The 13,450-nt window shown below is 39.9% G+C and overlaps 1 protein-coding gene across 1 annotated transcript in view; it reads right to left on the minus strand.

Annotated features, from left to right (window-relative positions):
• Window positions 1-4,491, minus strand: part of arhgap22b (Rho GTPase activating protein 22b) — a 33,137-nt gene extending 28,646 nt beyond the window's left edge. Inside the window, exon 1 of the mRNA XM_016675484.1 lies at window positions 4,285-4,491. Coding sequence (XP_016530970.1) covers window positions 4,285-4,327 — 43 coding nt within the window. The 5' untranslated portion in view covers window positions 4,328-4,491. The remainder of the gene's footprint in view (window positions 1-4,284) is intronic.
• Window positions 4,492-13,450: the final 8,959 nt, after the last annotated feature.

Here is a 13,450-nt window from a genome sequence, read left to right on the forward strand (position 1 = left end):
AGCAAAGACTTTTTCCGAAGTTTGAACTACAGTAGATAGTCTGTTGGATTGGACTACAAAAGCCAGCTTTCACAACCCTCATGCTTCCATGATTAGTTGGAATATGGATTTTATTGCCCTCAGTTCATTGAGTTTCTAGTTCTTCATGCTCCTAACTTCATTCCAGCCTCTCCTTGCGTTTTCTCTCTTGTTCCTCTTCACCTCTCAATGCATCTTTGCAGTTCATCTGTACTTACCTGCCTGCCACCTATCATTTATTCCTTTTGCTTGAGGTTTCTCTCTACAACACATCATGACGCACACAACAATCCTGGCCACCTGTGACCCAGTCGTTGGTTCATGGACAACTGTTAAAAGATTCTGACCACTGCAGATTAGTTGCAGTTTCGCAGATACTTTGACCCAGTCATCCAGCCTTCAAAATTTGCTCAGTGTTTGTGAAAACACGTCTGACAATTTAATTCTACCAACATGTTTTAATATTGTCTTCCTCCCACAACCCAAAAACACGACTATTGGGTTGATTGGTTTCTCTAAATTTCTCTTCGGAGAGAGTCTGTTTTTCTATAGTTGTCGTGTCTCTTTGTTGACTTGTGATGGGCTGCTGACTTCTTGCCAATGGTCGCTGAAGATGGTCACCGACAAAACTGTTAAGTAATTTGGTGTGGGTAGAGAGTCAATGGACCTTTTGCCGATGGAAGTGACCTCACAAGGTTTTAACATCAGTGCATTAATATAGAGTATCCAAACAAGGATTTCTTTTGTACTTTTGCCCTGAAGTTGTGACTTTTGCCAATCTTCTCAATCTTAAAACTGACTATAGATGTGTACAAATGGTCTTCAGTGGTTGACTAATCATAAAGCCAAAAACCATTGGCTGTGTTTGATGCATGTATAAAATATACCACTATTAAACAGACTGCAAGATGCATCACCTAGCAATCATTTTCAAACCTCTTTAATGCACTACCAGATTCACTAAGACATGGGTGATTAGAGCATTTCTCCATGTTAAATTTATTATGGCTAGTTTGAGATTCTATATTGGTTCTGTTCTACAGTAATTTTTTTAATTCTCAATTATTCGATCAGTTTCTGAACTGGCAGCCACAGAGCAACTGGACTCATTTGTGGCACATGAGAATCTGTTGCCATGTGCACAAATGGTCGTCCACATGCTTACAACAAAACCCAAATGTTATGATATCTGATGCAACATTCCTGCATGCTTTAGGTCTCTACAGTCCCACCTCATACATCATGGAGTTGTATATTTATCACCAGCAGTAAATGGCTTCTATGCACACCAGAGAGCTGAATCTCCATTAGTAACTTAAAGTGGGTTCTCTACAAAGGCTACAGAAAATGACACAGAAAGCTGCATTGCATATATGGATGCACATACACACAGCTGTTCACATTGGCATGGTGGAGGAATTTAATTTGGCTAATCTAGTTGTTGTTCGGTGATTTATGGCTTGGGGAAACCGGCGGAGAGAGTTTACAGGTGCATCAGACTGGAACATCCAGCTATCTCATACTGATTAATGCATGTGTTGCCCGTGTGCGTGTGTGTGTGTGTTTCTGTTTGCGTGTGGCATCAACCCTTGACTTTCTGGAGGTGTGGCAGTTGACATACATGCTTGTTATTTGAAACCTGCAATGAAGTGGAACAGATCTGCAGCAGTGAGTGTGTGCATTAAATCATCCCCCACATCCACATTATCTGAGTGATATTTATTTATTTACTTATTTTTAAATCCACACTCTTGCTTACAGTACCCAGATCCGTCAGTTTTCAGTCACATGCCTCGGAAAAAACAAAGTCAGCGTGGTGCTGCACTGTAACGCTTTGATCATAAAACCATGGAAACGTAGATCAAACACGCAGTGTGAGGGAGAAGCAGCTGATATGTGGGCAATTACAGCTGCTGCTTCATTCCTGGTGCCAGCCACTGCACCACGAAGCCCATTACAGCTTCAAAATGTTGACATTTGAAGAGATTACTGAAACCACAGCAGTGGGATGTTTTTTCTCTCCAATGTAGGATAGGGCTGTTGTTGATTAAAATAAACCTCTATGGACCATTTGTCTCAAACTATTCTGAGATCTTAACAATGTTTCTAAAAAAAGTGATTCTGAAGTGATTCAAAAGTGATTTTGACACAAGCCGTAACTAGTTATTTTCTGTTACACGAAAATGTTTTTTTTCATTTAAACCTTTTTTTTTTTTAGCTATAAATAAACACTAAAGACAGAATAAGATGATTACACCAATTTATACAAACAGTATCTACCAAGCCAGCTAAAAGTTAATTAGCTAGCTAGCAAACCAGAAAGCTGTCTGGGAAGCTAGATGGCTAATTATATCGATGTTTGACCCAATAATCCATAATAAAACATAATATGGTTAAATTATTGTAGTCTAATCTACCACAAATGGAATAGAAGTTATTTTTAATGGTAGTACCATCGTTCTTTAATATAGTAAACATAAAACAAGCCAGCACTGTCTGCGCAAGCCATGTTGAGCCATATTTCTAGATTTTGTACTGCTAACCTAAAAATTAACGTTGGTAGTTTTTTTTAAGCTAAAATTTGTTTTCACTTATTTAAAACTTTAGCTTCAAATATATTTTCACCCAACTGAGCAGTTTTTTTTCTCTTGATGGGTATCTTAAAAAGATAACATTGTAAAAGGAGTATGGATTGTGAATATATTTGCACGTTATTTAAAAAAAATAATGTTGCTTGTGTTTGATCAACCAGAGAGGAAACGCTACTCCACTATTGATCAGCCTCCACTGGCTGGCAGAAGCAGATTAATGTTTTTAATGACTTTCTACAAAATCTCTACACTGTTTGCAAAATTCCAGATTTATTTGTGGGAGGAAAAGATGCAATTTTCTTCTTCCATCATTAGAACCACTTTATATTTAGACAACCAAAAATAATGCCAGTCAAACCTAGACTAAAATATTCTGCTCTAAGTACTACAGACTCTTTGAAGCTCCGGTTATGATTTGTGATACTGATACTGATTTTATACCTAAAATCTCTGGTACTCTTGGGAGTCCAGTATTGTGTATCGTGTCATTAGCTGGATATGTTGTTGTGTCTTTAATACGCAGCTCCACAATCAAAATAAAAATGTTTTAAAACCAATATTTAGAGTTTAAAGAGGTGAAAAGAGCCCATTCAACCTCCTAGGTAATAAATATTCCACCATCTTCCCTTTAACGTCGATATCAGATAATTACACGGTTACTCTTACATCTTTTCCTTGACGTTTTTGACGTGACATCGTAAGCGGTTCAATTACTTACCAGCACGTGCTCTGTGGTTAGCGCTCTGAACTGCTCTGACCCCTGCCTCAGCAGGCGTTACTCCCTGCTACGTCTGTCACACACTCGCTTTTTCATGCGCCTCAGCAAATGTGGCGCTGTCAGCGCACGGACTGCAGTTTACCGGAGCGACGCGGTAGATGCTTCTCTGGCAGAATTGCACCAACGTTTTAATCCGTTTGCTTTCGCTACGTTAGAAATAAAGCAAGGAGATAATTAAGTTACTGAACTTCAAAAAAAAAGAGTGAATACTTGCCGATTGTTATTTAAACACATGGTAAACCGACATGATTGTTAAGCAACTTATTTTAGTTTTATGTAATTGAGCCATGATGTCTAAAATCACTTTGCGCATTTATGCAAATATGATTTAATCCACTTTGTCACCAATTTTACACACTACAGCGGACGGTTTGATCATCACGCTCCCATTCGTGATGAGGACCTATTCATTTCAACTTAATCTGATCCAGCTGTATAATTGTTGTCATGGAGATTAGTGCCAAGAGAGGAAGGAAGAAAGACGGAAGGAAGACTTGCATCCACACGCTTTATTAATAAATCCATCGCCAGGGACACACACACACGCGTGTTTTGGTGTGTGACAGCAAACTCGTGGTGCTGATGGAACCAGAGATGCTGCTCTCTCCCTGTAAAACACACACACGCACACGCGTACACATACTAGCAGCAGCATCCAGCTGGAGTAAAACGCAAATGCAAATCAGGAGGTTTCCTGATTTGCATTTGCGTGGGCAGGAGAAAATGTGACAACTGAAAGTGTTTCTGCAGCTGCAGTTTCATCTTAATTTAAACTGTTTTCACAAAACACGTAAAAGTTGCATGAAAATCTGTGCGTCTGACTCGTTTGAACCAACTGAGCGCAGAGCAGACGGTGATGCTGCAGCTGTCAGGGAAGGGAAGGGAAAAGCGACCTACCTCTCCTGGTCTGTCTGATCTTTGGGCTCAGCATGGTTGTCATCGCTCTCCCCTCGGCATATTCTCGTACATCCACACACACACACACACACACACCCCACCCCTGCCTTGCCTCTTTCCTCTTCTTCTTCTCCTCTTCTGACCTTCTGCAGTGCGGCCGGCTGCTAGGGGGTTGGGTGAACCGTGGCGAGGGGAGGAGAATGGAAAGAAAACGGGGGCGGTGAGGGAAGGAAGGAGGAGGAACTACAGCTTTTTTTTTTTGCCCACACCCAGTGGTCCTCCGCCCCTCCCTGTTACATTATTCATAGCTTTACATCCCCGCCTGTGGGAAGTGAGGAAGGGTCCACCACCGACAAAATGTGCACACATGCAAAGGTCTAGATTTCTTTTCTATTCATTTGCCAGGTGTCTCCTCCCTTCCTCTCCATCTACCTCTGAACCCAAATCCATCCTCATCTTTAACCGTGCCTCGGTTTTGTTTTAGCCGGAGAACCTTCACTTCAGGACAAGAGCAAACGCCGGCTTAGACAATATGTCGTAATTAGAGCCTCCCGGCGTTCCTATGGGACGTCTCTGAACAACCGGGAGGGCAGAGGGAAAAAAATGGTCCCCTCCAGCAGCTTCCTGTCACCTTGAGCTGCAGCAGCCGGTAATTAACTGAAGAAACTGAGAGGAAGGGCTGAGCTTAGAAATAAGAGGAGCGTAGAGAAATCAATAATTTCACCAACTTTAATGCGCTAACTTTTAGTTGAAAAGTAGTTTTTCAGTTAAATGCATACCATGTAGAGCAAATAAACACAAATTACGTGTTCTGGAGACTATATGTTTTAATATTTACACACAACAATACAAAAAGATCTTTAATACAGAATTGGTATAATATGTCCGACAGTCATGAGGAAGACTCCTCATGAGTTGATTGTTGCATCAGTCAAACATTTGGACATGTTATGGTTAAAGAAGTTGGTTGTTCGCTGAATGCTGCATTCAGTCTTACAGTTGGAAAGTTGAGTGGAAGGGAAAAATGCAGTAAGTTTTTTCCAAGTAACTTGATAATCACAGCCTTGAGAGGTCTGTGAGCCAAAGCATATTTATGAGTTTGGGGAAGATTTATGAGGCGAGAGCTGCAGCAGGAGTCAAGAGTTTCAAGAGCCGCCAATAGAGTGGTAACCATGACATGGAGTACGACTGTCACATTCTTGGTGCTAAGCTGGAATAAGAGGCCTACTGAAAATGGAACATGGAAAGCATATTTATATGGAATGGTAGAAAAGTGAAGCAGTTTCAAAAAGCAGACAAATACAAAAGCTGTTGTCGAGGCACTATGACAGACATCGGAAATGAGGAACAGGAGAATTGAACGGTGTGACTGTGATCGTTTGTCCATGTTGTCTTTGCCAGTATCGCCACGTCTTCTACTTGCCCAAGTCTAGCTAATTTGTCTTTGGAAGTAGCATATGGAGGTTGGGCTCATAGACTGCAGTATTTACAAATGTTGGAACTAGCTAGCTTAGAAACTCACCCATAACTTCTACCCCTGAAGTTTGTTGATTTGATCAAATCTGCCTAAATTCACAATACATTTACACCACTAAATCATAAATGGCGTTTCCCCTTAGACCAGAGCAGACTTAAAAGCGTAAAAAAGTCTAGATGCTTACAAGTTTTTCCGTAGATAGTAGGCTAGATGATGGCAGGGCCTTTTCTCAATGCTAACCAACAAAAAGCTCTTTAATACAGAATTGTTACAATGACCCATACTTTCTCCATAATGGAAGGTACTAAACTTGTTTGCGTATGAAGTATATGAACATTTCTCTTACCTTTATAAAAATGCGGTCGCTGCAAATCTGCAAATACATCAATGGATGCCAGTCATCATGATTGACAGCTGCTTCCCATCGCTGTCTTCCATCTTCATTAAAAGATTTGCAATAAAAAGTTTGGTTTGCATCTTTGTCTGATTGTGCAGCTGACCAGTCATCACCCTATGACCATTTTTATCATGAAATAAACTCACAAATGACCTACCATCAGAGAGAAGTACAGGAGTGTTAATATTACATATATAATTGGACCAAGACAATTGCCTTGCGGCACTCCATGGTTTACAGATTGCTGTCTGAATAGCAGCCATTATCATAGACCAGTTATCTACAGAGATGGCTTCTAATGAACTGTAATTCAGATTATGATCAGTTTATAATCTGAAAAATTTATCTAAAGTCAGTTTTGCTTTATTTGAACATAAAATTGAGCAAAATGTGCATCTGTAATGGGGTTCCTTCAATTTTAAAAAAAAAATCTCTTGCGGATAAGCAAAAATAAAAAAAAAAAAAATATATATATATATATATATATGTCAAATACATGTTTAGTATTTGACATCAGCCACAAAGAGTTAATTTATATTTGCTCAAGAATCACCATTGAAGCTTATTTCTGTTTGCTCTCAGGGCAATTTGATTTGGAGGATTTGCCCATGGTATCGTGTAAAATGTTCCTTTCTTTGCTTGTTTGGAGGGTAATCTGTGAAATTTTTCCACTCTCTGCCATCTTCTTGAAGGAAACCCTGAAACATGCCGTTTGGCACTGCTCCTGTCGCAGCTGCTTGGCCCTCCTCCGGCGTACAAAGGATAATGGCCTTAGTTTCACTGCAATCGAATCAGAGCTGGCCTCGCGTAAGCCACAGCTGCTCTTATTACAGAGTAAAGAGGGAGAAAGACCCAGAGGGGGAGCGTGTGCCCACACATTACATCCAACCATCTACACACACAACAAAGATAACAAGCTGGTAAAACGAAGCAGACACGGTCCAAAGCTAAATGGAGTCAAACTAACAGACGGGATCTCACAAACTGCAACAATAGAAACTAGAAGCTACAACGAAACGACTCCAAACGAACAATTTTAATTAAAAAGCCATTAAAGGCGGCGTTTGGTTTAAAACCGAGACTGGGTTACAGGCTGGGTGTGGTTCAGGGTCTGTCTCTCTCCAGATTGATCAGGTGTTATCAGACCCTGGAACGGTGGACAATGAAAGCAAGCAGAGGGAAGAGAACATTGTAAAACCCAAATAGCAAAAGCCAGCCCACAACCAGAAATTCTGTTTTTCTTTAGCCATAACCACATGGCTTTTTATAGACGAGCTTGTCTCAAAGTCGGGTCTTTTCTCTGCAGCTTGGAGTGATGGGAAGGGTTGGACGCAGGGTGGAGGTTTTCTGTTTTACTGTTGGGTTTCTTCCATCCGTCTTGTGTACATCGAGTTTTGTTCTAGTTGATGAACTGTTGTGCCATTGAGAGTTGCTGTATATGATCAACAAAGGTAAAGAAAATTTGAGTGCATTGAAACCAGATGTTTACATACGCCAAATAGACAAATAGGCTTCTTCTGTGAGCTACTGTTTGGCTTTATTAAATCTTCTTATCTGTTACTTGGTTCCAATAATCACACATTTCACCAAAGTAAATTTCAGGCCTCAACTACTTTCATCCAGGAGACTGGCGGCCATCTTTAAGTCTTTAAGTTCAGTAGTTTCTGAACTTAAACTTGTACTTTCTCTACTTCACAAATAACATTGCATTTGCAATTGTACAGAACATCATCTTTATGATTACAGAAACTGAGATTCACTCACTTTCCATTTTTTTTTCCATTTGTTTCCATTTTGATTACTTTAGACCTTACCATATTCAGTTAATTTCTTTGTACCTTTTATTGTTACACGGATGTTTTCATTCCTTTATGTTTACCTTTGCATTTTAGTGTATTCTCATTAGTTCCAGGCCTTTCCTTTTTGGAGTTTGGATCCTTTTATATACTTCAGTATTCCGCTAATGTTGAAAAAAACACAATTTCACAATTACAGTGTTTCTGTTGTATAAGGCACACAATTCAGATCACATGCAACTAATTTTGATGCATGCAACACTATAACTCATTAAATAACTTGACGCGCCATGATCCTCCAACTACTTCCTGTTATCATCATCTTTGTGGCTTGTGCCAGTGGTCACATCCGGTTGTTGATCATGTGACTAGTGTGATGCGAAAAGAGTGTTTCCATTGCAGTTTTGCAAAATAAACCAATTTCAGTACGGCCGCAAAACCACCTCATCCTCGTGCCAAAACATTTTATCAAAAAACTATTTTTTTGTGAAATTGTCATGTTTCCATTGAGTAAATGTATTTTCAAAATGTCAATTTTAAAATTGCGCAATTACATGGTCGTTGGAGACGCAGCTAATGAGTACAGTATAAATGGGTTAGCTAAGGCAGTCATAACATCTTCAGTAGTGACCAGGAGATCAAACTGCTGGTCCTCAAGTCAACAATTGCTTGTTTTTGGCTCAATAGTTTGCAACATTCTTGTCTTAAAGAGTACCCAAGATGTGTACTTGTGGAATGAGGCTAGCTAGCGTAACTCTGCCCGTCTCGTATGTCTGTAATTGTGTTCCTCTGTCACCTGACATCTGAGGTCACATAATGTCAAGACGGATGTCGCTCAGAATGCTAATAAGAGCCTTGGAATCCACAATGTTTGGAAAACCTTTTAAAATATTGATACTGACCATGATTAATATTTCATAGTGGTGCTGGAGGGCTGTTCCAAAACACACACTGCTGGGTGGCTGCTGAAGGTTTGACTGTTGACTTAGCATTACTTATTGATCATTTCTGACCAAATGCATTAAAACTAAGCCGCCAGTGATTTCAGACAGGCTGCTGGGATCTTAAATAAACTTGTTTTATCTAGAAGCACATTTTTCAATGGTTTGGATGTAAATATCTTTACAGCATGTTGATTTGAGGTAAGGTCATTTTATTTATATAGCACATTTTCAGCAACAAGGCAATTCAAAGTGAGGCATTCTTTAATCCAAAACACATTTTTACTTCATTCTGTTGTCAATTAGAAAATCAAATATTACCAAGAGCCAGTTTGTAGATGTCACAAAAGTCTCAAAGTATTTGGATTAGTTAGGCTGCGCTGATCATATAAATTTGCAATTTGACATTTTGAAAATAAATTTCTTTAATGACAACCTGCCAATTAAAAGGAAAATGTTTTTATTAAAATGTTATGGCTTTTATTTCGCAAAACTGTGGTGGAAAGACTTTTTGCGTCATAATATATTTTTAAGGAAACGCCGCAATTGCGAATTTTTTTATTTTATTTTTTTAAATTTTTTTTTAAATATTAGCTGAATATTGACAGTTTTGCGCACATGTAATGAAATAACAGCTAGTGGTGAGCACACTCTTACCAATCATTTAATGGTTAATATTTTGGTTAGCATTTTGCTGACTTTGAAAATATTTAGCGCACTTAGCTTCACCTAAGTTGATTTTTCCAAATAAATTCAAAGGTGATCAATTACATGGTGGTTTTGTAAACTTTAACATGAATGAATTTCAACATGTATGTTGAAGTTTTGGTTATCACCCCTTAAGAATTTTTTGAAGTAGTTGGATGTTTACATTCATGCTCTTATTTTGAAGTGGGTGAAGACTGTTTATGCAGGAGTTCCTTTCCTCTCCTCAGATATACATTGTTGCCCCTCATTTTATCTTCTGGTGGGTATTAAGATGTTTGAATTTAGTGCATTAGCTTCTGCTAAATACCATGTTGGCTTAGTACTTTAGCTTTAGTATGTTTATGATTTGTCCTTTAGGGACAGTACAGCTAACTTTTTAGCTAACAGTGTGCATCACTGGTAGCTGAGAATTTTACCACTGAATAACTTCAGTTAGGATATAGCTTAATAAGGTTTTAATGCTGATCAGCTTGATCTCATCTCGCCCTTAAATAGAAGAAATTAAGTGCAGAAAGGAGAGAAGTAGGATTGTTTGAAGACTTTCAGGTATTTCCCCAGTGGTCGTCTCCCTCGTGTGCTGCCTGTCTGGTTCTCTGACCCTGGTTCTGCCCTCCATTACCTTCCCCCTGTTCTCTGTCACTGACAATTAGCAAAAGGGCCATGGCTTCATCCACTAATGACTCAGAGGAGCAGACAGGATTGCAGCCGTCCGTCTGAGGTTACTCCTCTCTGTCATTTCAAATGAATGTTGAGTCTTTGCAACTGTCTCNTTTACACACTACAGCGGACGGTTTGATCATCACGCTCCCATTCGTGATGAGGACCTATTCATTTCAACTTAATCTGATCCAGCTGTATAATTGTTGTCATGGAGATTAGTGCCAAGAGAGGAAGGAAGAAAGACGGAAGGAAGACTTGCATCCACACGCTTTATTAATAAATCCATCGCCAGGGACACACACACACGCGTGTTTTGGTGTGTGACAGCAAACTCGTGGTGCTGATGGAACCAGAGATGCTGCTCTCTCCCTGTAAAACACACACACGCACACGCGTACACATACTAGCAGCAGCATCCAGCTGGAGTAAAACGCAAATGCAAATCAGGAGGTTTCCTGATTTGTATTTGCGTGGGCAGGAGAAAATGTGACAACTGAAAGTGTTTCTGCAGCTGCAGTTTCATCTTAATTTAAACTGTTTTCACAAAACACGTAAAAGTTGCATGAAAATCTGTGTGTCTGACTCGTTTGAACCAACTGAGCGCAGAGCAGACGGTGATGCTGCAGCTGTCAGGGAAGGGAAGGGAAAAGCGACCTACCTCTCCTGGTCTGTCTGATCTTTGGGCTCAGCATGGTTGTCATCGCTCTCCCCTCGGCATATTCTCGTACATCCACACACACACACACACACACACCCCACCCCTGCCTTGCCTCTTTCCTCTTCTTCTTCTCCTCTTCTGACCTTCTGCAGTGCGGCCGGCTGCTAGGGGGTTGGGTGAACCGTGGCGAGGGGAGGAGAATGGAAAGAAAACGGGGGCGGTGAGGGAAGGAAGGAGGAGGAACTACAGCTTTTTTTTTTTGCCCACACCCAGTGGTCCTCCGCCCCTCCCTGTTACATTATTCATAGCTTTACATCCCCGCCTGTGGGAAGTGGGGAAGGGTCCACCACCGACAAAATGTGCACACATGCAAAGGTCTAGATTTCTTTTCTATTCATTTGCCAGGTGTCTCCTCCCTTCCTCTCCATCTACCTCTGAACCCAAATCCATCCTCATCTTTAACCGTACCTCGGTTTTGTTTTAGCCGGAGAACCTTCACTTCAGGACAAGAGCAAACGCCGGCTTAGACAATATGTCGTAATTAGAGCCTCCCGGCGTTCCTGTGGGACGTCTCTGAACAACCGGGAGGGCAGAGGGAAAAAAATGGTCCCCTCCAGCAGCTTCCTGTCACCTTGAGCTGCAGCAGCCGGTAATTAACTGAAGAAACTGAGAGGAAGGGCTGAGCTTAGAAATAAGAGGAGCGTAGAGAAATCAATAATTTCACCAACTTTAATACGCTAAATTTTAGTTGAAAAGTAGTTTTTCAGTTAAATGCATACCATGTAGAGCAAATAAACACAAATTACGTGTTCTGGAGACTATATGTTTTAATATTTACACACAACAATACAAAAAGATCTTTAATACAGAATTGGTATAATATGTCTGACAGTCATGAGGAAGACTCCTCATGAGTTGATTGTTGCATCAGTCAAACATTTGGACATGTTATGGTTAAAGAAGTTGGTTGTTCGCTGAATGCTGCATTCAGTCTTACAGTTGGAAAGTTGAGTGGAAGGGAAAAATGCAGTAAGTTTTTTCCAAGTAACTTGATAATCACAGCCTTGAGAGGTCTGTGAGCCAAAGCATATTTATGAGTTTGGGGAAGATTTATGAGGCGAGAGCTGCAGCAGGAGTCAAGAGTTTCAAGAGCCGCCAATAGAGTGGTAACCATGACATGGAGTACGACTGTCACATTCTTGGTGCTAAGCTGGAATAAGAGGCCTACTGAAAATGAAACATGGAAAGCATATTTAGATGGAATGGTAGAAAAGTGAAGCAGTTTCAAAAAGCAGACAAATACAAAAGCTGTTGTCGAGGCACTATGACAGACATCGGAAATGAGGAACAGGAGAATTGAACGGTGTGACTGTGATCGTTTGTCCATGTTGTCTTTGCCAGTATCGCCACGTCTTCTACTTGCCCAAGTCTAGCTAATTTGTCTTTGGAAGTAGCATATGGAGGTTGGGCTCATAGACTGCAGTATTTACAAATGTTGGAACTAGCTAGCTTAGAAACTCACCCATAACTTCTACCCCTGAAGTTTGTTGATTTGATCAAATCTGCCTAAATTCACAATACATTTACACCACTAAATCATAAATGGCGTTTCCCCTTAGACCAGAGCAGACTTTAAAGCGTAAAAAAGTCTAGATGCTTACAAGTTTTTCCGTAGATAGTAGGCTAGATGATGGCAGGGCCTTTTCTCAATGCTAACCAACAAAAAGCTCTTTAATACAGAATTGTTACAATGACCCATACTTTCTCCATAATGGAAGGTACTAAACTTGTTTGCGTATGAAGTATATGAACATTTCTCTTACCTTTATAAAAATGCGGTCGCTGCAAATCTGCAAATACATCAATGGATGCCAGTCATCATGATTGACAGCTGCTTCCCATCGCTGTCTTCCATCTTCATTAAAAGATTTGCAATAAAAAGTTTGGTTTGCATCTTTGTCTGATTGTGCAGCTGACCAGTCATCACCCTATGACCATTTTTATCATGAAATAAACTCACAAATGACCTACCATCAGAGAGAAGTACAGGAGTGTTAATATTACATATATAATTGGACCAAGACAATTGCCTTGCGGCACTCCATGGTTTACAGATTGCTGTCTGAATAGCAGCCATTATCATAGACCAGTTATCTACAGAGATGGCTTCTAATGAACTGTAATTCAGATTATGATCAGTTTATAATCTGAAAAATTTATCTAAAGTCAGTTTTGCTTTATTTGAACATAAAATTGAGCAAAATGTGCATCTGTAATGGGGTTCCTTCAATTTTAAAAAAAAAATCTCTTGCGGATAAGCAAAAATAAAAAAAAAAAAAATATATATATATATATATATATGTCAAATACATGTTTAGTATTTGACATCAGCCACAAAGAGTTAATTTATATTTGCTCAAGAATCACCATTGAAGCTTATTTCTGTTTGCTCTCAGGGCAATTTGATTTGGAGGATTTGCCCATGGTATCGTGTAAAATGTTCCTTTCTTTGCTTGTTTGGAGGGTAAT

The sequence above is a fragment of the Poecilia formosa genome, unplaced genomic scaffold, assembly GCF_000485575.1.
Source record: "Poecilia formosa unplaced genomic scaffold, Poecilia_formosa-5.1.2 Scaffold4, whole genome shotgun sequence".
Taxonomy (NCBI): domain Eukaryota; kingdom Metazoa; phylum Chordata; class Actinopteri; order Cyprinodontiformes; family Poeciliidae; genus Poecilia; species Poecilia formosa.